The sequence below is a fragment of the Corythoichthys intestinalis genome, chromosome 15 (genome assembly GCF_030265065.1).
Source record: "Corythoichthys intestinalis isolate RoL2023-P3 chromosome 15, ASM3026506v1, whole genome shotgun sequence".
Lineage (NCBI taxonomy): Eukaryota > Metazoa > Chordata > Actinopteri > Syngnathiformes > Syngnathidae > Corythoichthys > Corythoichthys intestinalis.
In genome coordinates, this window is record NC_080409.1 from 8,105,977 (window position 1) to 8,129,149 (window position 23,173).

At 40.4% G+C, this 23,173-nt stretch overlaps 1 protein-coding gene across 1 annotated transcript; it reads left to right on the plus strand.

The window, feature by feature from the left end:
* Window positions 1-1,434: 1,434 nt before the first annotated feature.
* On the plus strand, window positions 1,435-23,087 carry mavs (mitochondrial antiviral signaling protein). Its single transcript, XM_057858849.1, has 5 exons — window positions 1,435-1,581; window positions 7,682-7,804; window positions 13,179-13,365; window positions 13,986-14,389; window positions 22,288-23,087. The coding sequence occupies exons 2-5, from the start codon at window positions 7,682-7,684 to the stop codon at window positions 22,669-22,671; spliced, it is 1,098 nt and encodes a 365-aa protein (XP_057714832.1). The 5' UTR covers window positions 1,435-1,581; the 3' UTR covers window positions 22,672-23,087.
* Window positions 23,088-23,173: the final 86 nt, after the last annotated feature.

Sequence of the window (23,173 nt, forward strand, 5' to 3'; positions counted from 1 at the left end):
GCAGGAAAACACGCCATAATAGGAGGAATTTACGTAGCGGTAATGCGTAAACACGAGCTGACGGACAATATGGCGCGGAGGCTTGGTTGTGACGTCATGTGAGTGGGGTCTATAGGTGTCTGAAGAGCAGTGTTGTTAATAACAGTGTTGGAGCATAACAGCATTACTTTTTCAGTAGTAGTCTAATTTTCCCATTTTTGCAATCCCGTTACTGAGGATGTGAAGGGCCGAGTTACTACAGTTTGCTTGAATGAGGCGCAAGTTGTCTGATTTGTATCACAGCTACCTGGGAGATATAGGGGAAGGGGGGGGGAGAAAGGAAGTGGGCGGTAAAAGCCATCCAAAAAATGTACTTAAGTACAAGTAGAAAAAAGTATCCAGTGAAAAGAACTCCAGTAATGAGTAACATTTTGAGTAACATTTTTTTCCTGTCATTAACAATGTTTTTTTTCCTCTCAGCACAAATTTATCTATATGAACTGTTGTGATACTGTACAATAACCCATTACATAACCACATTAAACCAAAGAAATAAAAATTCATTGAAGAGGGGAAAAAAAACTAATGAAACAGTATTCGTCCAAATAGCATGATTGCCCTGCCCTCTAGTGAAGAAAATAGCTCCTAGTTTGAGTAGTGAATGTTGTAGTTGCGTAATAGTTACTATTACGAAATTAAAAGGATCATACCTCTGGTTTTCCGTGGTCAGTCGGTGCCAAATAAAAACTGGGAGAGCGTTTTAACCCCCGCCCCCCAAAAAAAACAAAACATGCCACATGGCAAAATCAATTTTGCCACTTGGCAAAAAGAAAAGCCACATTGCAAAATCCATTTTGCCACATTGCAAAAATATGCCAAATAGCGAAATCAATTTTGCCACATGCCAAGAAAAAATGCAACATGGCAAATACCACTTTTCGTTCTGGCCCTGCTGCGGATTGGACGTCTATAGTCTTCCGTGGCAGTGAATGATCTGTGCGGATTACGTGGGCAGGATTAGAGATTGATGTCAATCAGAAATCACCATGAAATCTAATCCAGGGTATTGATGCTGGATTAGGTTCGGTCAATCCGCGTTTTCTTGTCGACTTTCGTTGGTCCAATGGGAAACCTCGGGGGCGGAGCCTGGGCAGATGTTGGCGGAAAGGAGCGTAGATATCATATGAAAAAGCTTTGTGATGCGTCTCGAGCAACAACATCGAGCGCTTCACTTGTCGGCCATTTTGGGGCAGACAAGCGAAGGCGTTCGGCATGAACCGTCAGTGGAGCGTGCCCTTTGTAATATCTGAACTGCTCCATTCTCAATCGATTTTTTTAGCCGTGTTAATGAAGGTTTGTAATAAACGAAACTACTTGTAAATCCGTTAATAATTCAGTGAATTAGCGCCATTGACCGTGTCCACTGTGTGAAGTGCCCCCGACAAAAGATGGCCGCCAGATAAGCCGTCGGCTCAGTGTTTAGCCATCTAGCGTCCTATACGCGCTATCTACGCAGAGGCGCGTCCCGTCCAGTCGTCCTCGGAGGCTTTACTGCGGGATTTGACTCCCCGAGTGAGCAACAGCTGTCCTCGCACGCCAAAGGTGAGCCCGTTCGATTCGAACGCTTTTTGTCACCATTTATTTCCGCGACTTGAAAAAGTGACGACACCTTGACTCGGAATAACTCTGCGCGAGTCATTGGCGCGCTGCTAAAGTTAGCGAGCAAGCCGTTTCTCGCGTTGCTTGAGGATGGACTTCGTCAAACGTTTTGTGCGTCGTTTTACGCTCACGGTTTTCCTAAATTGTGAAGTCCCGCTTGAAATGTTGCGCAGAGGTCAAGAGTCGTCCTTGCCTGGAGTCAAGGAATGGCGTGACGGTGTGCTTCTTTGTTAATCTGCAATCTGTCATGTTAACCGCCCGCGCACGGAACGGCACGCAAAGCGTTTTACACAATAGATCTAATTTTGGTGTGCTGACACCTGTGCACCAGAGACCAGGTGACGTCCACGCCCTTAAAACCAACACGTCACTGTAAAGAAATAAAAATAATGAAGAGGAATGCATTCAGAAGACCTTCGCAGCCATGCTTATAAAAATTCCAATATCTTCCTATATGTTCTGGGATGTTTAAGAGTAATTACTTGTTGATACGGAGTCACCTAGGAATTCAATAGGGTCACTTCCTGTTTATATCAGATTACTTCCTATTCATCTGGGGTCATTTCATGGTCCCTTTTTATTGGGTCACTTCCTATTCATCTGGGGTCATTTCAAGGTCACTTTTTTTGTTTGAATTGGGTCACTTCCTAATCATCTGGGGTCATTTCGCAGTCACTTCCTGTCGTTATCGCCTCACTTCCTATTGATCTGGGGCCACACACCAAGTGAAACCTTGTTATGAATTAAGAGCTTGTATATATATTAGGGCTGCAGCTATCGAATATTGTAGTAATCGAGTATTCGACAAAAAAATTCTATCGATTAATCGAGTAATCGGATAAAACATTTTTTAGGTAAAGAGCAATTATAACTATACATAGGAAAACAAGACATTTTTACCTAAGATTGAACCATTTTCAGACAATCAATGTCCTTATTTTCGATGTACATTGTTGAAAACAGCCAACAATTGCATCTCAGAAGTGACCAGAAAGAAATAAAACCTAATTCGCTTTCACTCAAAAAACTTCCAGATCTTATTTAAAAAAAAAAAAAAAAAGTCATATTTCTTACCAAAAATTGTCATTACGTTTATAGGATTTTGAGTTTTTGCAGTGTTCAAAATAGGGCTGCAGCTATCGATTATTTTAGTAGTCGATTAATCGGTCAACTACGTAGTTTGAATAATTAAGTAATCTGATAAGGAACATAAAAAATGAAAATACCTGAGCTGAGCCTCAAACGGTATAAAAAATAAATGAGGATCTATGTACAACAAAAGAACAATTGGCTAAGTTACATAGCAAAAGTCCGCTGGCTTAAATGCTATAAAATGCTAACTTTTTTTTTTTTTAACCATGTTCCTAACAAATGGTTCAAACACATGCCCACAAAAACAGTTAAATATACGTATAAACTAAAATAGAAATGCATTAAAAAACATTAGCTCAAACAAAAACTTAGCTTATGTTGGTCTTAACAGAGAGCAGCAAACCACTACAACGCCACTATAATTAAACGCATACTCGAAGCAGCAGAATTTAATTCGAATCTTTTTTTTCTAATCGAATACTCGAGTTAATCAATTAATCGTCGCAGCACTTATATATATACTTTTTAAAAATTAAATCGTTGTCTCGCCCACTTGGGCGGTATGGTCTCTCCTTTCAAGCTCGGGTCCTCTACCAGAGGCCTGGGAGCTTGAAGGTCCTGCACAGGATCTTAGCTGTCCCTAGGATTGCGCTCTTCTGAATGGAGACGTCGGACATTGTTCCTGGTATCTGTTGGAGCCATGCACCCAGCTTGGAGGTTACTGCCCAAGTGTCCCGATCACAACTGGCACCACTCTTGCCTTCACTCCCCACATTTTCTACAACTATCTATCACTACTGCTGTCTTTTGATGTTTATCCACCACCACTATGTCAGGCTAGTTGGCCATCACCAGTTTGTCTGTCTGGATCTGGAAGTCCCACAGGATCTTGGCTCGGTTGTTCTCGACCAACTTTGGAGGTGTGGCCCACCTTGACTCCGGGGTCTCCAGTACGTACTCGGCACAGATGTTCCTGTACACTATGCCTGCTACCTGGTTATGTCGTTCCATGTATGCCTTGCCTGCTAGCATCTTACACCCTGCTGTGATGTGCTGGACTGTCTCAGGGGCCTCTTTGCATAGCCTGCACCTGGGGTCCTGTCTGGTGTGATAGACCCCGGGCTCTATTGCTCTTGTGTTAAGGGCCTGTTCTTGTGCTGCCATGATCAGTGCCTCCGTGTTGTCTTTCAGTCCGGCCTTTTTCCAGCCACTGGTATGTTTTTCCCATGTCAGCTACCTCCTCAATTTGTCGGTGGTACACACCATGCAGGGGCTTGTCCTTCCATGATAGCTCCTCAGAGTCCTCCTCCTTATTGGGCTTCTGATGCCTGAGGCATTCACCGAGTAGGTTATCACTGGGTGCCATTTTCGTGATGTACTCTTGGAGGGATGTAGTTTCCTCCTGGATAGTGGCTCTGATGCTCACTAGTCCTCGGCCTCCCTCTTTCCGCTTTGTGTAGAGCCTCAGGATGCTGGACCTAGGGTGAAACCCTTCGTGCATTGTACGGAGCTTCCTTGTCTTGATGTCGGTAGCCTGCATCTCTTCCAGTGGTCAGGATACGATGCCAGCAGGGTATCTGATTACTGGTAGGGCATAGCTGTTGATGGCGTGGATCTTATTCTTGCCATTCAGCTGACTCTTGAGGACCTGCCTCACCCTCTGTAGGTATGTGGTTGTGGCAGACCTTCTAGTTGCTTCCTCATGGTTTCCATTTGCCTGTGGGATCCCCAGATACTTGTAGCTGTCAAGCACATCTGTTATGTTGCCTTCAGGTAGTTCAGCCCTTTCACTTGAGATCACCTTCCCTCTTCTGGATACCATTCGCCCACACTTACACACTTACAGCTTAAAAATTAATTAATCGTAATTAATCGCAATTAATGGCAATTCAAACCGTCTATAAAATATGCCATATTTTTCTGTAAATTATTGTTGGAATGGAAAGATAAGACACAAGATGGATATATACATTCAACATACGGTACATAAGTACTGTATTTCTTTATTATAACAATAAATCAACAAGATGGCATTACCATTATTAACATTCTGTTAAAGTGATCCATGGATAGAAAGACTTGTAGTTCTTAAAAGATAAATGTTTGTACAAGTTATAGAAATTTTATATTAAAACACCTCTTCATGTTTTCGTTTTAATAAAATTTGTAAAAATTTCAATCAAAAAATAAACTAGTAGCCCGCCATTGTTGATGTCAATAATTACTTACTCATGGGTGCTGAAGCCTATAAAATCAGTCGCACCCAAGCGCCAGCAGTGGGCGACAAAACTCCGAAAAACACAAAAAGTACACATTTCACTATGCTGTCATTTTTATCTGTTTGAGCGGGGCATTTGTGCGTTAATTGCGTCAAATATTTTAACGTGATTAATTTAAAAAATTAATTGCCCGTTAACACAATATTTTTGACAGCCCTAATATACTGTATATATATATATATATATATATATATATATATATATATATATATAATGTATGTGTGTGTGTGTAGTACAGTGGTATGTAGAAGTATCTGAACCCTTTGGAATTGCTCACATTTCTGCATAAAATCACCATCAAATGTGATCTGATCTTTGTCAAAACCACACAGATAAAAAAAAAAACAGTGTCTGCTTTAACTAAAACCAGCCAAACATTTATAGTTTTCATATTTTAATGAGGATAGTATGCAAACAATGACAGAAATTCCAAAAGGTTCAGATACTTTTTCATATCACTATATAAGTTCACTTCCTGTTGTTATCTGGTCACTTCCTTTTGATCTGGGGTTATTTCTATGTCCCTTCCTGTTGATAATGAGTCGCTTCTCATTGATCTGAGGTCATTTCGGGCTCACTTCCTGTTGATATTGAGTCACTTGGGTTGGAAAGTAATCGGCTCACTTCCTACTGATATTGTGCCTCTTCCTGTTGATTATGGGGAATTTTGGGGTCACTTCCTGTTGAGTTGGGTGCCTTCCGGGGTCACTTCCTGGGTGGTTTGGGTCACTTCTAGGGGTGTAACGGTACACAAAAATCTCAGTGCGGTACGCACCTCGGTTTTGAGGTCACAGTTCAGTTCATTTTCGGTACAGTAAGAAAACAGAATGCAAAATATAAATGTGCTAGTTGTTTATTACACACCGTTGTGCTTTTTACAATAGCAACATTAGCCTATACAAAGCTAGAATTCTGTTCAAAAAGTAGCGGGTATTTAAAGATAATCCAACAACAATTTGCCTTTCAGACCCCGCGTATTGGTCAGCTTTCTTTCTGAAAGAAAGAAGAAAAAATAAGTCCTGTGCTGAAGAGAAAAGCAATCCCAATGACAAAGATTTTAACATGTATTTTACAAATGAAATCCCTCAATGAATCATTTTTTCTATGAACGGTTTTCAAAAGCTTTATTGGTGGATTTTCTCAAGTTAAAGCGCCACACAGAAATTAATAAATTTAATTGTGTAAGCAGGATCTGTGTATTATTCTTATTATTTAATAACAGGTGTTATAGCTCATTTCAATGTATTTTATTTAAATGGGCTATTATTTATTATGTGTTTATATTTTACAAATGTGATGTAGTATTCATTCATAGTGTATACTTTATGTTGTATAACTTTAGTTCCTATGTAAATATTAGTTCCTACTTGTTTTGTTGTGGTAGGAGAGTTTTGTATTGAACACGGGGCCGTGTTGGTTATCATTATAGCAGCGAAGACAGCAGTAAATCAACAAAGACAAGTCAACTGTGCCCCGATCTACGACTCAAGAAATCTGATGGACTCAAAAAGTGGGTTACGATTGCATATTAGTTTGAAAATCGACCGGATCCACCGTATTTTTACACGAGTGACTTCCGGTCTGCCAGATCCTAGCTACCGGTAGTAGTATTGACGCAGGAGGGTTGCGTCTTGCGTCAAATAATAAACTCTGCCGTTCTTTTCGCGTGCGTTGTGTTGAGCCGCTTCTGGGTCGCGTCTAACACGGGGCCGCACTTCGACTGGTTTGCATTGGCTGATTGACTTTAACGCTCGCGTTTCACTGCGTTCTCGGGGCGGCCACGTTGTCGCGCCGTTGACGTTTCTGGGTTTACTGTCCTACCGTGTTGGTCCTCATTATGGTAGAGAAGACGGAGTAAATATAATCTACTCAAAGAAACTGTAAGCCAATCGACTCACAGCCTCGAAAAGTAAGGGTTACATTATGTCAGAAACTCGTTCGGCACGCCACCGTTCCGAACCGAGCACCACGCACCGAAACGGTTCAATACAAATACATGTACCATTACACCCTTAGTCACTTCCTATTGATTTTTGGACAACTGGGGTGATTTTTTGTTTATATTGAGTCACTTCGGTTGAAAATCAATAGGGTTACTTCCTATTCATCTGGGTTATTCCGCAGTCACTTCCTCTTGTTACGTGCATAATTCCTTTTTATTTGGGGTCATTTCGAGGTTACTTCCTATTGATATTGGGTCACTGCCTGTCAGTTTTGGGGTCTTGGTTTGGAAATCAATAGGAGCGTGTGCCATTGAAATAAATGGGAAATTTGACCAGTTATAAATGAATGGGGGTAAAAAAAGGAATGTAGCTTTTGCATGAGATGCTAATTGCTAAGCTAACATGAAGTATTCCAAGACTGTTGCAAACGATTTCCATTTAGGTTTCTCTCACTTTTCACTGTTTCAAAAGTGAAAGTGGAAGCGGGCAAGAGAAACTGAAAGAGAAAAATGAAAAGCACCTAAAGTGAATTAATCATCTGTGCCTCCTGAGTGAACCACATCCAGCAGCTGACTCCCTTTTGTTTTCACTAAACAAATTGCAAATGTCACCAAAAAGAACTGGCGTCGTGACCGAGACGACCGCCGGATCTCTTAAAGTGGCAGAAGCATTTTTTGGGTGCGCCGCTTTGCTTTCTTTACATGTGAGCCTGTCCATTTCTGCGAGCAGATGTCATACGCCGGTGACAGGCTGTACGACGGCTACCTGCGCACCAACATGCCCACCATCGTCAGTACGGTCAAAGCGCGAGAGATCGTCGTACACTTGCCCTGCCTGACCGCCCACGACCGGGTGAGGAGCCTTTATCCAACGCTGATTTTTAGTCATTTAAAAAAATGGACTGCTCTCGACTTCCGATCCATTTAGTCGAAACGGATCGGACATCGAACGCCGTCGATGAGTAAATTGGTGCTGTTTCCAAAAAAAGTAGTCATTTGTGCATGAAAGTAAATATATCTACCGATATGTGGACTTTTTTTAACATCGGCCCATAGACTTCATAATGATATTGACGGGTCAGATTCGACCTTCACTGCGCCACACCTTCAAGTAGGGGGCCATCCTACAATCCGCTTCAGTTATTCGCAGTCTGTCGCAGTGACACATGCAGTGATCCAACGCCGGATTTATATCGAAAAAGTACAAAAGCTGTACCGCATACAAACAGGAAGGATTGTCTCAGGAGTGATTTGTTCGAGAATTCAAGGTAATTATTATATTTTTCATTTTTTCACAAGAATTTTCAACGTAAAAAGCTTTTTGTTGTAAGACTGCCGCCACATTGTCTAACAGACTAGCATCATTCTTTGACATATTTACGAAGAATAAATTCTAACTGCACATTTTTTTTTTTTTTGCTTTTAACCAAGAATTGAGACTGTTTTACGTCCATATCTGTAAAGAATTCAGGGCTTTAAGCATTTATTTACAATTTTCACTGGAAAAGCTCTGTTCACATATGGCGGCCACCACATTGACTGACAGACTAATATCGTACTTCGACACATTTACGTAAAATAAATGCTAACTGCAAAGTTTTTTTGCTTTTAACCAAGGATTGAGACTGTTTTACGTCCATATCTATAAAGAATTCTGGGATTTAAGCATTTATTCACAAGAATTTTCACCGGAAAAGCTCTGTTTACATATGGCGGCTGCCACATTAACAGACAAGAATCGTACTTCGACATATTTCTGTAAAATAAATGCTAACCTACACGTTTTTTTTTTTTTTTTGCTTTTACCTAAGAATTCAGACTGTTTTACATCTATATCTTTAAAGAATTCAGGGATTTAAGCATTTATTCACAAGAATTTTCGCTGGAAAAGCTCAGTTTACATAAGGCCGCCGCCACATTGCCTAACAGACAAGCATCGTTCTGCGACATATTTACGTAAAATAAATGCTAACTGCACGTTTTTTTGTTTTTGTTTTTGTTTTTTGCTTTTAACCGAGAATCGAGACTGTCTTACATCCATATCTATAAAGAATTCAGAGATTTAAGCATTTATTCGCAAGAATTTTCACTGGAAAAGCTCAGTTTATATAAGGTCGCCGCCACAATGACTAACAGACAAGCATCGTTCTCCGACATATTTACGTAGAATAAATGCTAACTGCACGTTTTTGTTTTTGTTTTGTTTTGTTTTTTTTGGCTTTTAACCAAGAATCGAGACTGTCTTACATCCATATCTATAAAGAATTTAGAGATTTAAGCATTTATTCACAAGAATTTTCACCGGAAAAGCTCTTAATATATGGCGGCCGCCAAATTGACTAACAGACAAGCATCGTTTTTTGACATATTTACGTAAAATAAATGCTAACTGGACTTTTTTTTGCTTTTAACCAAGAATTGAGACTGTTTTACGTCCATATCGATAAAGAATTCAGGGATTATTTTCACCGGAAAAAGCTCTTTGTTATTCCACTCGGTCAGTTTTGACGGCCACGCCAACAATGCAGGACCCCTATTAATCGGTCCCGCGCCCAGTGTCCCATCAATATCATTATGAAGTCTGTGATCGGCAGATATAATGGGATAATTTAACCCAGGGGTCTCCAAACTGGTCCTCAAGGGCCTCTGTGGGTCCTGGTTTTTGTTCCAACCAATCGAGTACCGACAGTTAAACCAATGAAGTTTCTGCTAAAATAAGCAGCACCTGACTGCAATCAACTGATTACACTTGAAAGACACCAGATTAGTGCATGGGTGTTGTCTTGTTTTGTTGGAACGAAATCCTGCACCCACTGCGGCCCTATGTGGAATAGTTTGGCAACCACTGATTTAACCGTTTGGCCGATAAATCTTTGTCCATGCAATGCAAAATCTAATGCAACTTCTGATTAGTCTTGCAATTGCTTTTCATCATTTTCACGCTTTGAAAAGGTGTGTCTGTCTCGCTTACAAAATCGGCTTCAAACGTCAGCGATCAACTGAAGTTTTGATTTTTAAAAAAATGGACTTAAAAAAAGTTGATGTCCAAAACGGTCCAAATAAGCTTTTCGAGCTTCTGAATCCTACGAAAATACTGAATTCTTGAATTAACTCGGGGGTGCTGGAGCTGATCCTAGCTGACATTGGGCAAAAAGTGGATGATGCGCTAAACTGCATTTCAGTTTGTTTTTTTTTATTACAAAATCTGTAAAAACAGCTACCTTATTTCTTGTCATTACTTCAGTAAAAGTATTTTTCAAAAGTGGAAGAACTGAATATTCTTTTATTTAAAAAGCATTCATTAAAAAAATAATAATGGAAAATACTCGAGGTCAACCGAAATGGGATTTTGAAAGGCCGATACCGATTTTTAAATGATAAATTCAGCCGATTGCTGATGGCTAAAGTCAATTTTGTAAGCTGATATTTGAGGCTAAAATGCTTTGGTTTTTTAAGACAGGTTGATTATGAAAGGTAAATCCAGTGGTGCCTCTACATACGAAGTTAATTCGTTCCAGGACCTTGTTTGTAAGTGGAAATGGACGTAGGTCGAGCAGGATTATAAGAATCCATTATAATTCCATTAATTTGTTCCACAGCCCGAAAACCTACGCTAAATCCTTAACAAATACTGCTGGTACTATTACAAAAAGCATTTGCACGGAGCAAAACAAATAAATTATGAATAAAAATCGAACTAATAATATAATTACAGTTATAATAATACCTGTAATAATGTAACCAATCGGGTTCTAATGTGGCAGATGTATTTTTGTGTGATGTACCTTAATGCACCGCGTGGCTGACATGTTACAGTGAGGGAGTACTTTTTACTTTTTCACTTGTTCAGCTACGACGGACAATAGGCATGTTGTACAGCACAAATTCTGAAATAAATGATTAAAAATCTGACGAAGCTGGCGATTTCTTTGGCGATGTTACAAACTTATAAAAGCTGGCAAACGGAGTAGGACCGCCGAGATCATAGACAGTCTACGGCCGTATTGTTGAGCCAGTTCACGGATGTGCACCCCACGCTCATATTTTTTTTTTTTTTTATCATTTCCATCTTCATTTCAATGGTAAGCCTCCACTTTTTCCTTTTTTCACCACCTGCACTCACATTGTTGGAACCCATGTTGATTTCTCTCACAAGAAAATCCCCCTGCGTCCGTCTTGCGGGAAAACAATAAAACTGCGGAGCTGTCATAAATCGTCGTATTTTGAGCATGTCATCGGATGTAGAAACAAATGGCAAATCAAATTTTACCTCGGATGTCGAGAAGATCGTGTGTCGAAGCAATCGTATGTACAAGTACCACTGTAAATAAATGTCTGCATTAGAGGTTCAAGTTTTCTTCTGTAACACTAGGTGGTGCAAAAGCACATTGAACAACGATCATCACCCAACCAGTGACCATAAGAGTTATAACCTCTACCAAAAAGTATAGAATCACCAGTCTCAGACGACCACTCACTCAGACATTTTATTATGTAGAACAAACTCAGGTAAAAAGCTTGAAAAAAATAAATAGTTCAAAAGTGCAACTCTTTAGCATTCAGAAAAACTAAAAGAAATGAATAAAAAACCATTGTGATCAGTAAATGTTACTTTTATAGAGCAAGTGCAGGGAAATAAATATATAATTACTCCATTCTGAGGAAAAATATATGGAATCATGAGAAACAAACAAAGAAATAACAATCAAAACACCTCTCTAGTATTTAGTTGCACCACCTCTGGCTTTTATGACAGCTTGCAGTCTCTGAGGCATGGACTTGGTGAGTATTCTTCATCAATTTGGTGCCAACTCTCTTTGATTGCAGTTGCTACATCATCCTTGCAGGTCGGAGCCTTGCTGTGGACCTTTTTTTTTTTTCAATTTCCACCACAGGTGTTCAGTAGGGTTGAGATCTGGGCTATTTGCAGGCCATGATATTGACTGGATGAGTCTTTCTCTAAGGACTGCTTTAACAGTTTTAGCTCGGTGGCATGATTCATTGTCATCTTGGAAAATGACTTTATTATCCCCAAACATATTTTCAATTGAAAGGATAATAAGAAAGCTGTCTAAAATTGCAATGTAAACTTGTGCATTTATTGAACATTTAACCACAGCCATCTCCCCAGTGCCTTTGCCTGACACGCAGCCCCATATTATCAAGGACTGAGGGAATTTTGATGTTTTCTTCAAGCAGTCATTTTTGTAAATCTCACTGGAACGGCACCAAACAAAAGTTCCAGCATCATCACCTTGTCCAATGCAGATTCTTGACTCATCACTGAAAATAACCTTCATCCAGTCATTCACAGTCCATGATTGCCTCTCCTTAGCCCATTACAGTCTTGTTCTTTTCTGTTTAAGTGTTAATAATGGTTTCCTTTGAGCTTTCCTGTGTGAAAATCCCATTTCCTTTAGGCGATTTTGCACAGTACTGTCACATACCTTGACTCAAGCTTGACTCAAGCTTCCTCCCATTACTTCATTTGTCTTGTTGTACATCTTCTGTTTTCTCCTCCCATTACTTCATTTGTCTTGTTGTACATCTTCTGTTTTCAAGACGTATGGCCTTTAGTTGTTTGTCAAGACGTTTGGATGTCTACCAGTACGCTTAACTTTAACAATCATGCCATGCTGTTTGTACTTGGTCCAGATTTTTGATACTGATGACTGTGAAAAGCCCACATCTTTGGCAACCATGCGTGTAGCCTTACCTTCTTCAAAAAGTTTGATCCTCTCCTTGGTCTCAATAGACATCTCTCTTGTCGGAGCCATGATTCTTGTGAGTCCACTTGGTCCAGCAGCCTTCCAAGGTGTGATAACTGCACTGTTTTTAACTGCTGACTAACGAGCAGATCTAATCTGAGGCAGGGGCCCAATTAAGGAAAGGAAATTGACTGAGTGTGTCTGTATTTTCTTCTAAAAATGGAGTGATTCCATATTTTTTTTCTTCAGAATGGAGTGATTTTGTATTTATTTCCCTGCATTTGCTCAATAAAAGTAAAATTTACTGTCTGCCACAATGTTTTTTATTCATTTCTTTTGTGTTTCTTAATGCCAAGGAGTTGCTCTTTTGAACTAATTCATTATTTTTTCAAGCTTTTTATCTTATTTTTTTCTACATAATAAAATGTCTGAGTGAGTGCTCGTCCGAGACTGGTGATTCCATACTTTTTGCTAGGGGTTTTATATATTTATTTTTTTTGTATTTTTGGCACGTTGTAGGAGTGCATCGAGGCCAAGCGGGAGACGTGCGGCAACTTTGATGCCATGGTCCTGCTGCTTGACTGCCTGAAGAGGCGCCAAAGCTGGCCCGACCATTTTATCCGAGCTCTGGAGAACTGCGAGCATGGCGCCATTGCCGCCGACGTCCGCGCCGAGTACGCCAGGCTCGTTGCCGCCGAACCTCGCCGTAAGATCCATTTTTATTTACTTTCCGAAAATGTACATTTTGAAGGCACCAGACGTCCAATGTATTTGGACGTTTATTGGCAATGGCAGCAATTGCCGCCTTTTTTTTTTTTCTTGATTTAAAGCGTTAGTGTGGTGGAAGCTAACGCCCACGTGCAATCATCCTGCCGTGAATCGAAAGGAGTTCATCACTAGGAAATGTCCGAGCCATTTGAAGCGAGAGAGATGGCGGCGAATGAACGAACATTTAACTGGTGCAGGCAAACGCAGGGAAAGAGTTGATCCCTTTGATTTTTTACTTGGTTTTAGCTGACAGCGCTAGCGTACTGGAAGCTAATGTCCGCGCGGCACCGCGCACTCCGTTGACGTTAATAAAATGAACGTTCGTTTGCTGCCAACTCTCCCACTTCTGCTAGTGTTAACACATTTCGATCCATGGCAGACGCATGAAAAGACCTTTCGTCGCCCCTACTAATATGTCGTCAGGGCGACCATGTTGGTAGGGGTGCCTTGAAAAGATTATTTTATCACTGTCAACTATTTACACTTAGGTTGCATTTGAAGCGTGAGGGATGGCAGCGCATGAAGTTAATCGCCTCCATTTTTTTTTCTTGACTTAAGCTTCCAGCGCTAGCGCGGTAGAAGCAAACATCCGGGCGGCGCTGCCGACCGTCCCCGAGAGCCGGGCCGCCGCTTCTTCGCCGACTGACCCGGAAGACCAAACTCCCGCCTCCCAAACACCCTCGCCGGATCAGGATCGCCCGGAACCGGAGGAAAACTCTGACGTCCCGGATAGTCCGGCGATACCCGAAGAACTTTCGCCAGACCGTCGGGCGTCGTCCGAGTCGGCGGAAGTGTGCGATTCGGCCGCCTCTGAAAGTTCGGGGGAGAGTCTCGCGGGATCGGATGACGGCGAGGCGCCATCTGCAGCCGAGAAGTCTCCCGTGCAGGAAACGGCCCCGCCCACAGAGGAAGTCGCCACCACTACCGCTAGCTCGGCGACTAAAGATGATCCAGAAGTTCAGGTGAGAAACTTCCTGTCGATTTTGTGTCACTCATATTGATTTTTGGGTCACTCTTTAGCATGGGTGTCCAAACGTGTCCTCAAGGGCCGCTGTGGGTCCTGGTTTTTGTTCCTACCAATCGAGCATAGACAGTTTAACCAATGAAGTTTGTGCTAAAACAAGCAGCACCTGACTGCAGTCAACTGATTACACTTGTGAGACACCAGATTGGTGAAAAGATGTCTTGTTTTGTAGGAATGAAATCCAGCACCCACTGCGGCCCTATGTGGAATAGTTTGGACACCACTGCTCTATAGATTTCATTACTATTGACGTGACACTTCGTCATTCTTTGCGCGACGCCTTGCCATAAGTGGCTGAGCTTGAATCTTCAATCTTCATGTCAAAGCCGGGTTAAAGCTTGGAGAAGAAGAACTACGAAAGCTGTATTGCATACAAACAGGAAGGTTTGTCTCAGGAGTGATTTGTTCGAGGATTCAATGAAAACATTATATTTTTCGCACCATACATGCAATTTGAAAGCATTGGCGTCATTCTTCGACATAAATAGGTAAAATAGATGCGTAACTGCCCAGTTTTTAGCTCTTTCAACAAAGAATCGAGACAGTTTTACGTCCAGATCTATAAATAATTCAGTGATTGAAGCATTTATTCACAAGAATTTTCTTCTTTTTTTACACAAGGAGTCGGCTAAAGACGAGCCACACATTAGCCATATTTAAGTAAAATACATGCTACCTGCACGTTTTCTTTTGCTTTTAACCAAGAATCGAGACTGTTTTACGTCCATGTCTATAAAGAATTCAGGGATTTGAGCATTTATTCACAAAAAGTTTCGCCAAAAAAGCTCCTTTTGCGCCAGGCGGCCGCTAGCCTCATTCGCTAACAGACTAGCATTGTACTTCGACATATTTACGTAAAATTAATGCTAACTCCATGTTTTTTTTTCCTTTTGACCAATAATTGAGACTGTTTTACGTCCATATCTATGAAGAATTCGGGGATTTAAGCATTTATTCACAAGAATTTTCGCCAGATACGCCGTTTACGCCGGGCGGCCACTAGCCTCATTCGGTAACAGTATATAGTGTATAATGATTATAAAGGGCTATTCTATTCTCCAATAAGTTGTGATTGTAGATAGAATTGATTAATAATCTATTTACATATTATTTATAATTGATCCTGCATGTTTTCCTCAAGTATTAAGTTTCTGATGTTGAGTGATTTATTAGCTGTTTAAAACAACTTTAAAAAATTAAGTTGCTATTTTGGTCAAAAACTTAAGCTGCATTCACACCGGCCGCGAAATAACGCGCACATTGCCGTCGCCAAAAGCATTCACACCGAGCTCGAGAAGTCAGACCGCGAGACTGAACTACTTCCGGTTCAGCCCTTGTTTTGTATCCGGTAAAACCATAGACTCATCGTTGAAAATGGCATAGAGAAGTTGTCGATGATCATTAGGAAATCTTCACCAGGAACAGCTGAAACACCAAATGCCAAAGCTAATGTTGATAGCCATCCTCTCCCTGATGTTAGCAGACTTTCTGCCAACAACGCAACACGAGAGGCCATTGCAGTGCGGGAAGCATTCACCTTATATTTCACAAATGAAGTTGCATTACAGTAGCAAGACTGTAAATTGTTTAGAAAGTGTTAATAAATACCCCGCATGGACATTTGCCATGCCTGCATTTTCTGTAATGAAATTTTTTATTAAATTTTCATTTTTATAATATTTTAAAATTCACTTGTACTGGCAACTCTTGTTCTGTGTGTGCAGTAATTAGAGCCTGGAAAAGACAAAACATGGTGTTTGGCAGTTGTATGATATTGATTTCAACATACAAGTTAATAATGTGATGTTAAAGTGTTTGTAAATTTCTTATTTAGTTTCTTTATTTAGTATTAATCGATGACAAGATCTGCTGGAACCCCTACATTAGCTATCTCCAAGCCAATCTATCACCAAGTATTTCAATTCTTGCTAAGGCCTATCCTATTTTTAACACACAATCATTACAAACTATACAATTCATTACGTTCCTTGCTTCTAACCACCTGTTTGAAAACGAAGAGGTTAGTTATATTAAAAATGTTTGTGTGGATAAATAATATTTGTAATCAAGTATTTATGTACTTATGACAGTTGTCAGCTAATTTGTTGGTGCAGGGGGGTTGGATTTTCTAAGTTCACATTTCATACTACTCCTTTATTCATTTTTTAGTTGATGCCTGATGTTTTAATGCGCATATAATTGGAAATAGAATTTATGGTATAATAAATGAAAACCCAAATTGTAACCAACTATGAAACAAATGAAGTAGGAATGAATACAATTTTGAAAAGAATTTTAACAAGCCTATGTACATAGAGGAATGCAAAAACCTATGTAAGCCATTTTTTCAACTCCACTGCAAATCATATTAGTCTGATTGTAATGAGACTCCTTTGATACACCATACATACTGGACTGTCTCAGAAAATTAGAATACACAATATTCTAATTTTTTTAGACAGTCCTGTGTATATATACAGGACTGTCTCAGGAAATTAGAATACACAATATTCTAATTTCCTGACTGTCTCAGGAAATTAGAATATTGTGTAAATTAGAATACACAATATTCTAATTTCCTGACTGTCTCAGGAAATTAGAATATTGTGTATTCTAATTTCCTGAGACAGTCCTGTATATATACACAGGACTGTCTCAAAAAATTAGAATATTGTGTATTCTAATTTCCTGAGACAGTCCAGTAATAGAGCAGACTGCAAGAGATCAATTCGGTACTAATTAAACTATAATTCCCCACTGCAAAATACACACAGTAAAATAGTTGTAGAATAAAGAAAAAAAAAATCACACAGTAAAAAATTTAAAAGAAAATAACTACTATTTTTTAGTTGATGCCTGATGTTTTAATGCTCATATAAACGGAAATAGAATTTATGGTATAATAAATGAAAACCCAAGTTGTAACTAACTGAGTGTAGCTGTACAGTACCTAACTAGGTAACAAATGAAGTAGGAATGAATACAATTTTGAAAAGAAGTTTTTTTTTTTAACAAACCTATATACATAGAAGAATGCAAAAACCTATGTAAGCCCTTTTTTCAACTACACTGCAAATCATTTAAGTCTGATTGTAATTTGACTCCTTTGATACACCGTACATAATAGACCAGACTGCAAGAGATAAATTCGGTACAAATTAAAACTATAATTCCCCACTGCAAAATACACACAGTACAATAGTTGTAGAAGAAAAAATTCACGCAGCTCCCGTGTGCCTTCACAAACTCAAACGCAAGCTGATGCAACTTTAATCGAAGCTCCTGCTGCTTCATCTTTGGAAGTGTGTCGATAAGCTCTTGAAATGCCAGAAGACAGTGGTTTATTTTGTGGGTTGGTGCATCGTTTCCGTGGAATTTGATGGCTTGGATAATCTCATTCTCCCACGGACTCCCACGGAGTCTCCCGCCTTTCGCTTTTTACCTGTATTAAAAAAAAGTCCAACACAAACATCAGTTACGTCGATTAATAAACTTTATACATACCACGCGACCTTTGTGGTGTGACTGCCGGGGTGAGAGAGGAGGGGTCCTCAGCTAACTGTGGAAGGGGAGTAGTATAGAACGGCTGGCGTTTCTGCGATGTGAACCATGGCTGGTGTGCAGTCTGTCGGTGTGCTTCCCAAGGCAGGTGTTCCAGGAGGCCAGTCCATTGAGGGTGTAGTCGAAGGACGGATAGGCTCTATGCAAGGAGTGGAATCCCCCATCAAACTCTGATGTTCGTCTTGGCTAATGTTTAAAAAAAAAAAAATTAAATAGATATAGGTAAATTAAAATAACAAAATAAAAACCAAAACATAGTAACAATGCTGCATTTGTCAGTGTCATATAGGGGTCATGGCATTCCTTTGTGCAGATATGAAGAGTTTTTTTGTTCCTTATTAATTTCTTCCATATCGCACAGAAACCTTAAATGCACATGCAATCGAAACTTAATGCACATACAAACGAACCGAAATTGGTAGAGGTCTTTCTCGATGCTACAAATTTATCAAGGAACGCCATTAATATCGTGCATTTCCACGTCGGCCGGCGTTGTGCCGAATAAAGAAAAAAAAAAAAAGACCAGCGCCGAACCAGCCGCTGCTGCGCTAAATAATTGTAAACAAATGAGCATAGCAGTTTTCCCGTTTTGTCCGAGTTGTAGTAAGTTGTTGGCTTTAAGTACTGTAGCCTGTAATTTAGCATTTGCTACCTTTTTTTGCGTTAGCTGCGGCGTTCAGTACTTACCAGAAACATTGAGCACATCGCTTATTTCCCTCCAGGCAGCGTCCTTCTTGTTCCGGTCTTTCTATGTTGGCAATGTCGTGTTGAAAAGGACTTTATGGTCACTCACAGCAATTTTCAAAGCGCCTTCCATTTTCTGAGTAGTTCGAAATGTTTTGACTAGTGTTCACCGGATGTGGCGGCATGTTTCCGGCTCCGGGGCAGCTAAAGTCACGTGAATGAGAAAACGTATTCGATTGGCTGCTTCCCCCTCGACGCTGAACTCTGCCGCAGAAAAGTTCAACCAAACCATCTTCTTGCGGCGCGTTAAATTTGACGCGCGTCAGTCGATTTGGCGTCATCGCGACGCCCCGACGCGTGACGCGTGACGCAAGGCAGCTTGACGCGCCTTGTGGCGCGTTTACATTGACTTTCAATGGAAACCCGACGCGCCGCAAGCAAATGACGCGGCCGGTGTGAATGTAGCTTTATACTTAACATATGATATGTTAAATATTGCTATTGATCCGGAAAATATAGGTGATTATCTCTGCATTTGGTGATCTTTGTTCATCTAGTGTACAATCTGAGACTTTTATAGCCATTTTAAGTTGTGTTATACTTATATGAAAAATAATTAATCAGGACTTTATAAGGGAACGACTTTTGAAATTTTTGATGCCGCTGCTCATGGAGACTCATATATGGCTAAGGAGGTGCTTGTTTTGGTTTTCGGCTTGTTGCAGCTTTGGTTTTCAAAATATTTGAATTTGAAGTTTTTGAAAATAGGCCCCTACGAATCGGCCCCGTTTCCCGTGTCATGTCAATAGGTTATGAAGTCTATGGTCGCTCCCTGTTGTTCACTGTTGATTTTAGGGCATACTAAGGTCACTTCCTGTTGAATTGGGGTTTCTTGTTGTTGCATTTCGGGCACTTATAGGCCATTTCTAATTGCGTTTGCTTCACCTTCTTTACATTTGGGATCACCTCCTGTTGATATTAGAGCATTTCTGGGTCACTTCCTATTCGTTGGTCACATCCTGTTGATTTTGAGGCATTCCTGGGTCACTTCCACTACATCCTGTTGATTTAGGTTCAACTGCTAGCGCACACAACACGTCACTTTTGCTGATTAATATTCATGACGTTAGCAACTGTTGCTAGGCGGGTCAAGCTCGCGTTTCTCCCTAGTTCTAAATGCATGTAAATAGTGTAAGAACGAGATGTTTACTGAGCTAAACCTACCACTTCTGTCTGAAAATGATGTCTCTGGTGCCAAATTCACTGGTAAAGATGTCGAAGAACATACAAATGTTCAGTTAAAGAGATGGCTTGAGTGTCGAGGGCCGAAATAGACGGGAAAAAGAGCCGACCTGAGGCAGCTTTTTTTATCAACGCCTTTTTCATTGTGTGCATTGCCTTAAGCCACTGACAATGACATTCTCCTGTTTCAACAATCTATCGTTTACCACTATATGCCTGTCTTTCTTATATATTATATCCTCTGGTTGTCTTACATCTCTGACCGTTCTTGGGAGTAATGTATATTGCTATTTTTGTGTAGTGATCGTAAATGCTACTCAGTGACAGCCAACAAACACTTAATTTTTTTCATTAATAACAAATATTAATTCTATTAATTTATATACACTTCCCCTTTCTAAAGTTATTTCTTTACAAAAGAAAAAGTAACAACAGTGGCAGGCAGATACCATTTAAATTTTTTTCAGGTCATTGACTGTCAGACAGAAGCAGCTCGGCAAAACGTCACAATAAAAAATATCAAAATGGCTTACCTCTTCATCATCTGTAGGACCTTGGCCCCCAACAGAATGTTTACTGAATATGAAGGTGAATGAAAGGTGAATTCACCTTGTTGGAGTTAAACTGTTCTTTTGGACGTCCGCACAAGTTGATCCATTCTTCACATTTTTTTCCCTCTGAGTTTTTGGCTTCAGGAAACGTATGAAGAGAACATCCTTCATATGTCGTAATGTCTCGAGTCATTTTACAAGTTCCATAGCAGCAGTGCTTACTCGACATGTTCTTTTTTGAAAGATTACCGGCAGAAAACAAGCAGTACTAAGTACATGGGTTGTATGCGAGGGCGCTTCTATGTTGACCCACTTCCAGTTTACGATGGTGACGTCTAGAGCTGAAACGAATACTCGAGCAACTCGAGTAACTCGAGTTTAAAAATTGATCCAAGTATTTCTATTCACCTTGAGGAATCGTTTAATTTTGCCATGTCTAAGCATCACGTTTTTCCCGGACTACTTTTAATGCGAGACAATGCGCTGACGTCACGTGCGTAGAGGAAGAAAAGATTAAAAAAAACTTACTGCAGCCGACAGCCACTACAAATTACGCCGACGTTGCTAAAAACTAGGCCCGCATGATGCTAGTGTGGTAGCAGGTAGTGTCCGATGCGTCTCATAGATATCGCATGCATTTAGGACTAGATGCGAAATGACAGACTCGGCCGCGTCTGGGCAGCGTTAGTAAACAGCCGCCATCTTTAAGCAGTAGACTTCTCATCGCTAATAAATATAACGTTACTGTCACTCGCCCACGTAACGTTAGCTTTTCGGAGGGCTAAGTTTCTATTGATCATGACCACTGTCGATGCGTGGCTAACGTGTCTTACATACAGGCTTTATTTAATCAGTAAAAACACAGCACTGTAAAGTGATGAGGGTGTAAAATTAAAACATAATAAATGTAACTGTCAGTTTTAGCTCAGTAGTCATTGCTGAATGAAACACCAAGTAGCACTGGTCCCTAATGTGCTCCAATAGAGCAGGTATCATACATTTATTTTGAACACTGCAAAAACTCAAAATCCTATAAGTGCTTGCAGTTTAGACTAACTTAAAACTTAACTAGACTTTAAAAAGAGCTTGACACAGATGGAAATTAAATTGAAACACGTGGGAAAAACACGTAGCTTTCAAGTGATGTGTGTTATCAAGCGTAATTACATTTTTAGGTAAGGAATAAGTTTTTTTTTTTTTTTTTTTTTAATAAGATCTACAAGTTTTTGGAGTGAAAGCAGTGATTTTGTTTTTCTAGTCACATCTGAGATGCAATTGTTGTTTTCAACAATCTATACCGAAAATAAAGGCATTGATTGACTGAAAATGGTTCAATATTGGATTAAATGTCTTTTTTTCTCATGTATATTTATAATTGCTCTTTACCTAAACAAAAAAAAAAAAAAAGATGTTTTATCCGATTACTCGATTAATCGATAGAAATTTCAGTCGATTAGTCGCTTACTAAAATATTCGATAGCTGCAGCCCTGGTGACGTCACGCAGTCTTGCGGTCTAAAAATAGCATTCATGCCGTACGCTATTACAGTTACACTTGCTGTTTCTTTTGGGCTACATCCTATTTATTTTGGGTCACTTCCTGTTTCAGCTCTTGATTGGGTTCAATTCCAGTTCACTTCCTATTGGTTTGGGGTCATTTTGGGTCACTTCCTGTCGAATATTGGGGCATTTTGGGCCAATTCCTGTTTTTAATTTTATTTTGATCTAGATCCAAGTTGAAACCAATAGGCATGAACGGCTAGGTTGCAGCCTTTCCTCACTCGTTTTTCCGTTTTCAGACGGCGGTGGAGAAGCACGGATCTACAGGAAGCTCGTCGGCGAGCCCCGTTAGGCCCGAAACGCCCGATTCTCCGTGCCTGAGCGCGCCCCTTCCCCTCGTCAGCGTCCGGCCAAGGGACCGTCCGGCCTCGCCGGAGTCCGATCCGCCGTACTCGGGCGACTCTGAACGTCTGGAAATCAGCACAGACGAGGCGCAGGTCGACGAGGGCCGCGTCTCGTCGCTTCCGGACCTGGACGGCCAATGCGCACTCAATGGTGGCGCCGCCCCCGCCGAGGAGCGGCCGGCCCCCGCCGGTAAACCGCGCGCCGACGTCAAATACGTGGCCACGGCAGTGGGAGTGGCCGCCTGCGCGCTCTTGCTGGCGTGGAAGTTCAAACATTGAGTGGAAAAACAGACAAGAAGAGGCTTTGTTTTCCCAGCTTTTTAAATCACCGCTCGACATTAGGGCCGCCGCCAACGATGATTTTCTTAGTTGATGATTATTTTTAAATATGTTGACGGCAATAAACGACCAGTCTGTGTGAAATTTCAAATATGTACAGTTATTTAATTAAATCATAATGATCACATTTTGAAATAGCGAACACATTTTATCAAAGACCAAATATTTTATATTGTGCGACTGCGTTAATGGTACTAATTAAGTGTACAAATATATGGAGGCATTTTCTTGTAAATAGTATGTATATAGTAAGATAATAAATTGTGAACAAAACAGTTCTTGTTTGTTTTCATGCCTTAATTTTTCCTAAAAAGAAAGTGACGTGAGAAACATGTCATTGAAATAAGACACTGCTGGCCAAAAGAATTGGCACCCCTGCAATTTTGTCAGATAATGCTCAATTTCTCCTGGAAAATGATTGCAATTACAAATGCTTTGGTAG

What these genes read in the sequence shown, in the direction of transcription:
- mavs (XM_057858849.1), top strand. Translation starts at nt 7,682, where the DNA reads ATGTCATACGCCGGTGACAGGCTGTACGACGGCTACCTGCGCACCAAC. An exon ending in CGTTGCCGCCGAACCTCGCC is followed by an intron (nt 13,366 to 13,985) that starts GTAAGATCCATT and finishes TCTTGACTTAAG; the next exon opens with CTTCCAGCGCTAGCGCGGTA. An exon ending in AAGATGATCCAGAAGTTCAG is followed by an intron (nt 14,390 to 22,287) that starts GTGAGAAACTTC and finishes TTCCGTTTTCAG; the next exon opens with ACGGCGGTGGAGAAGCACGG.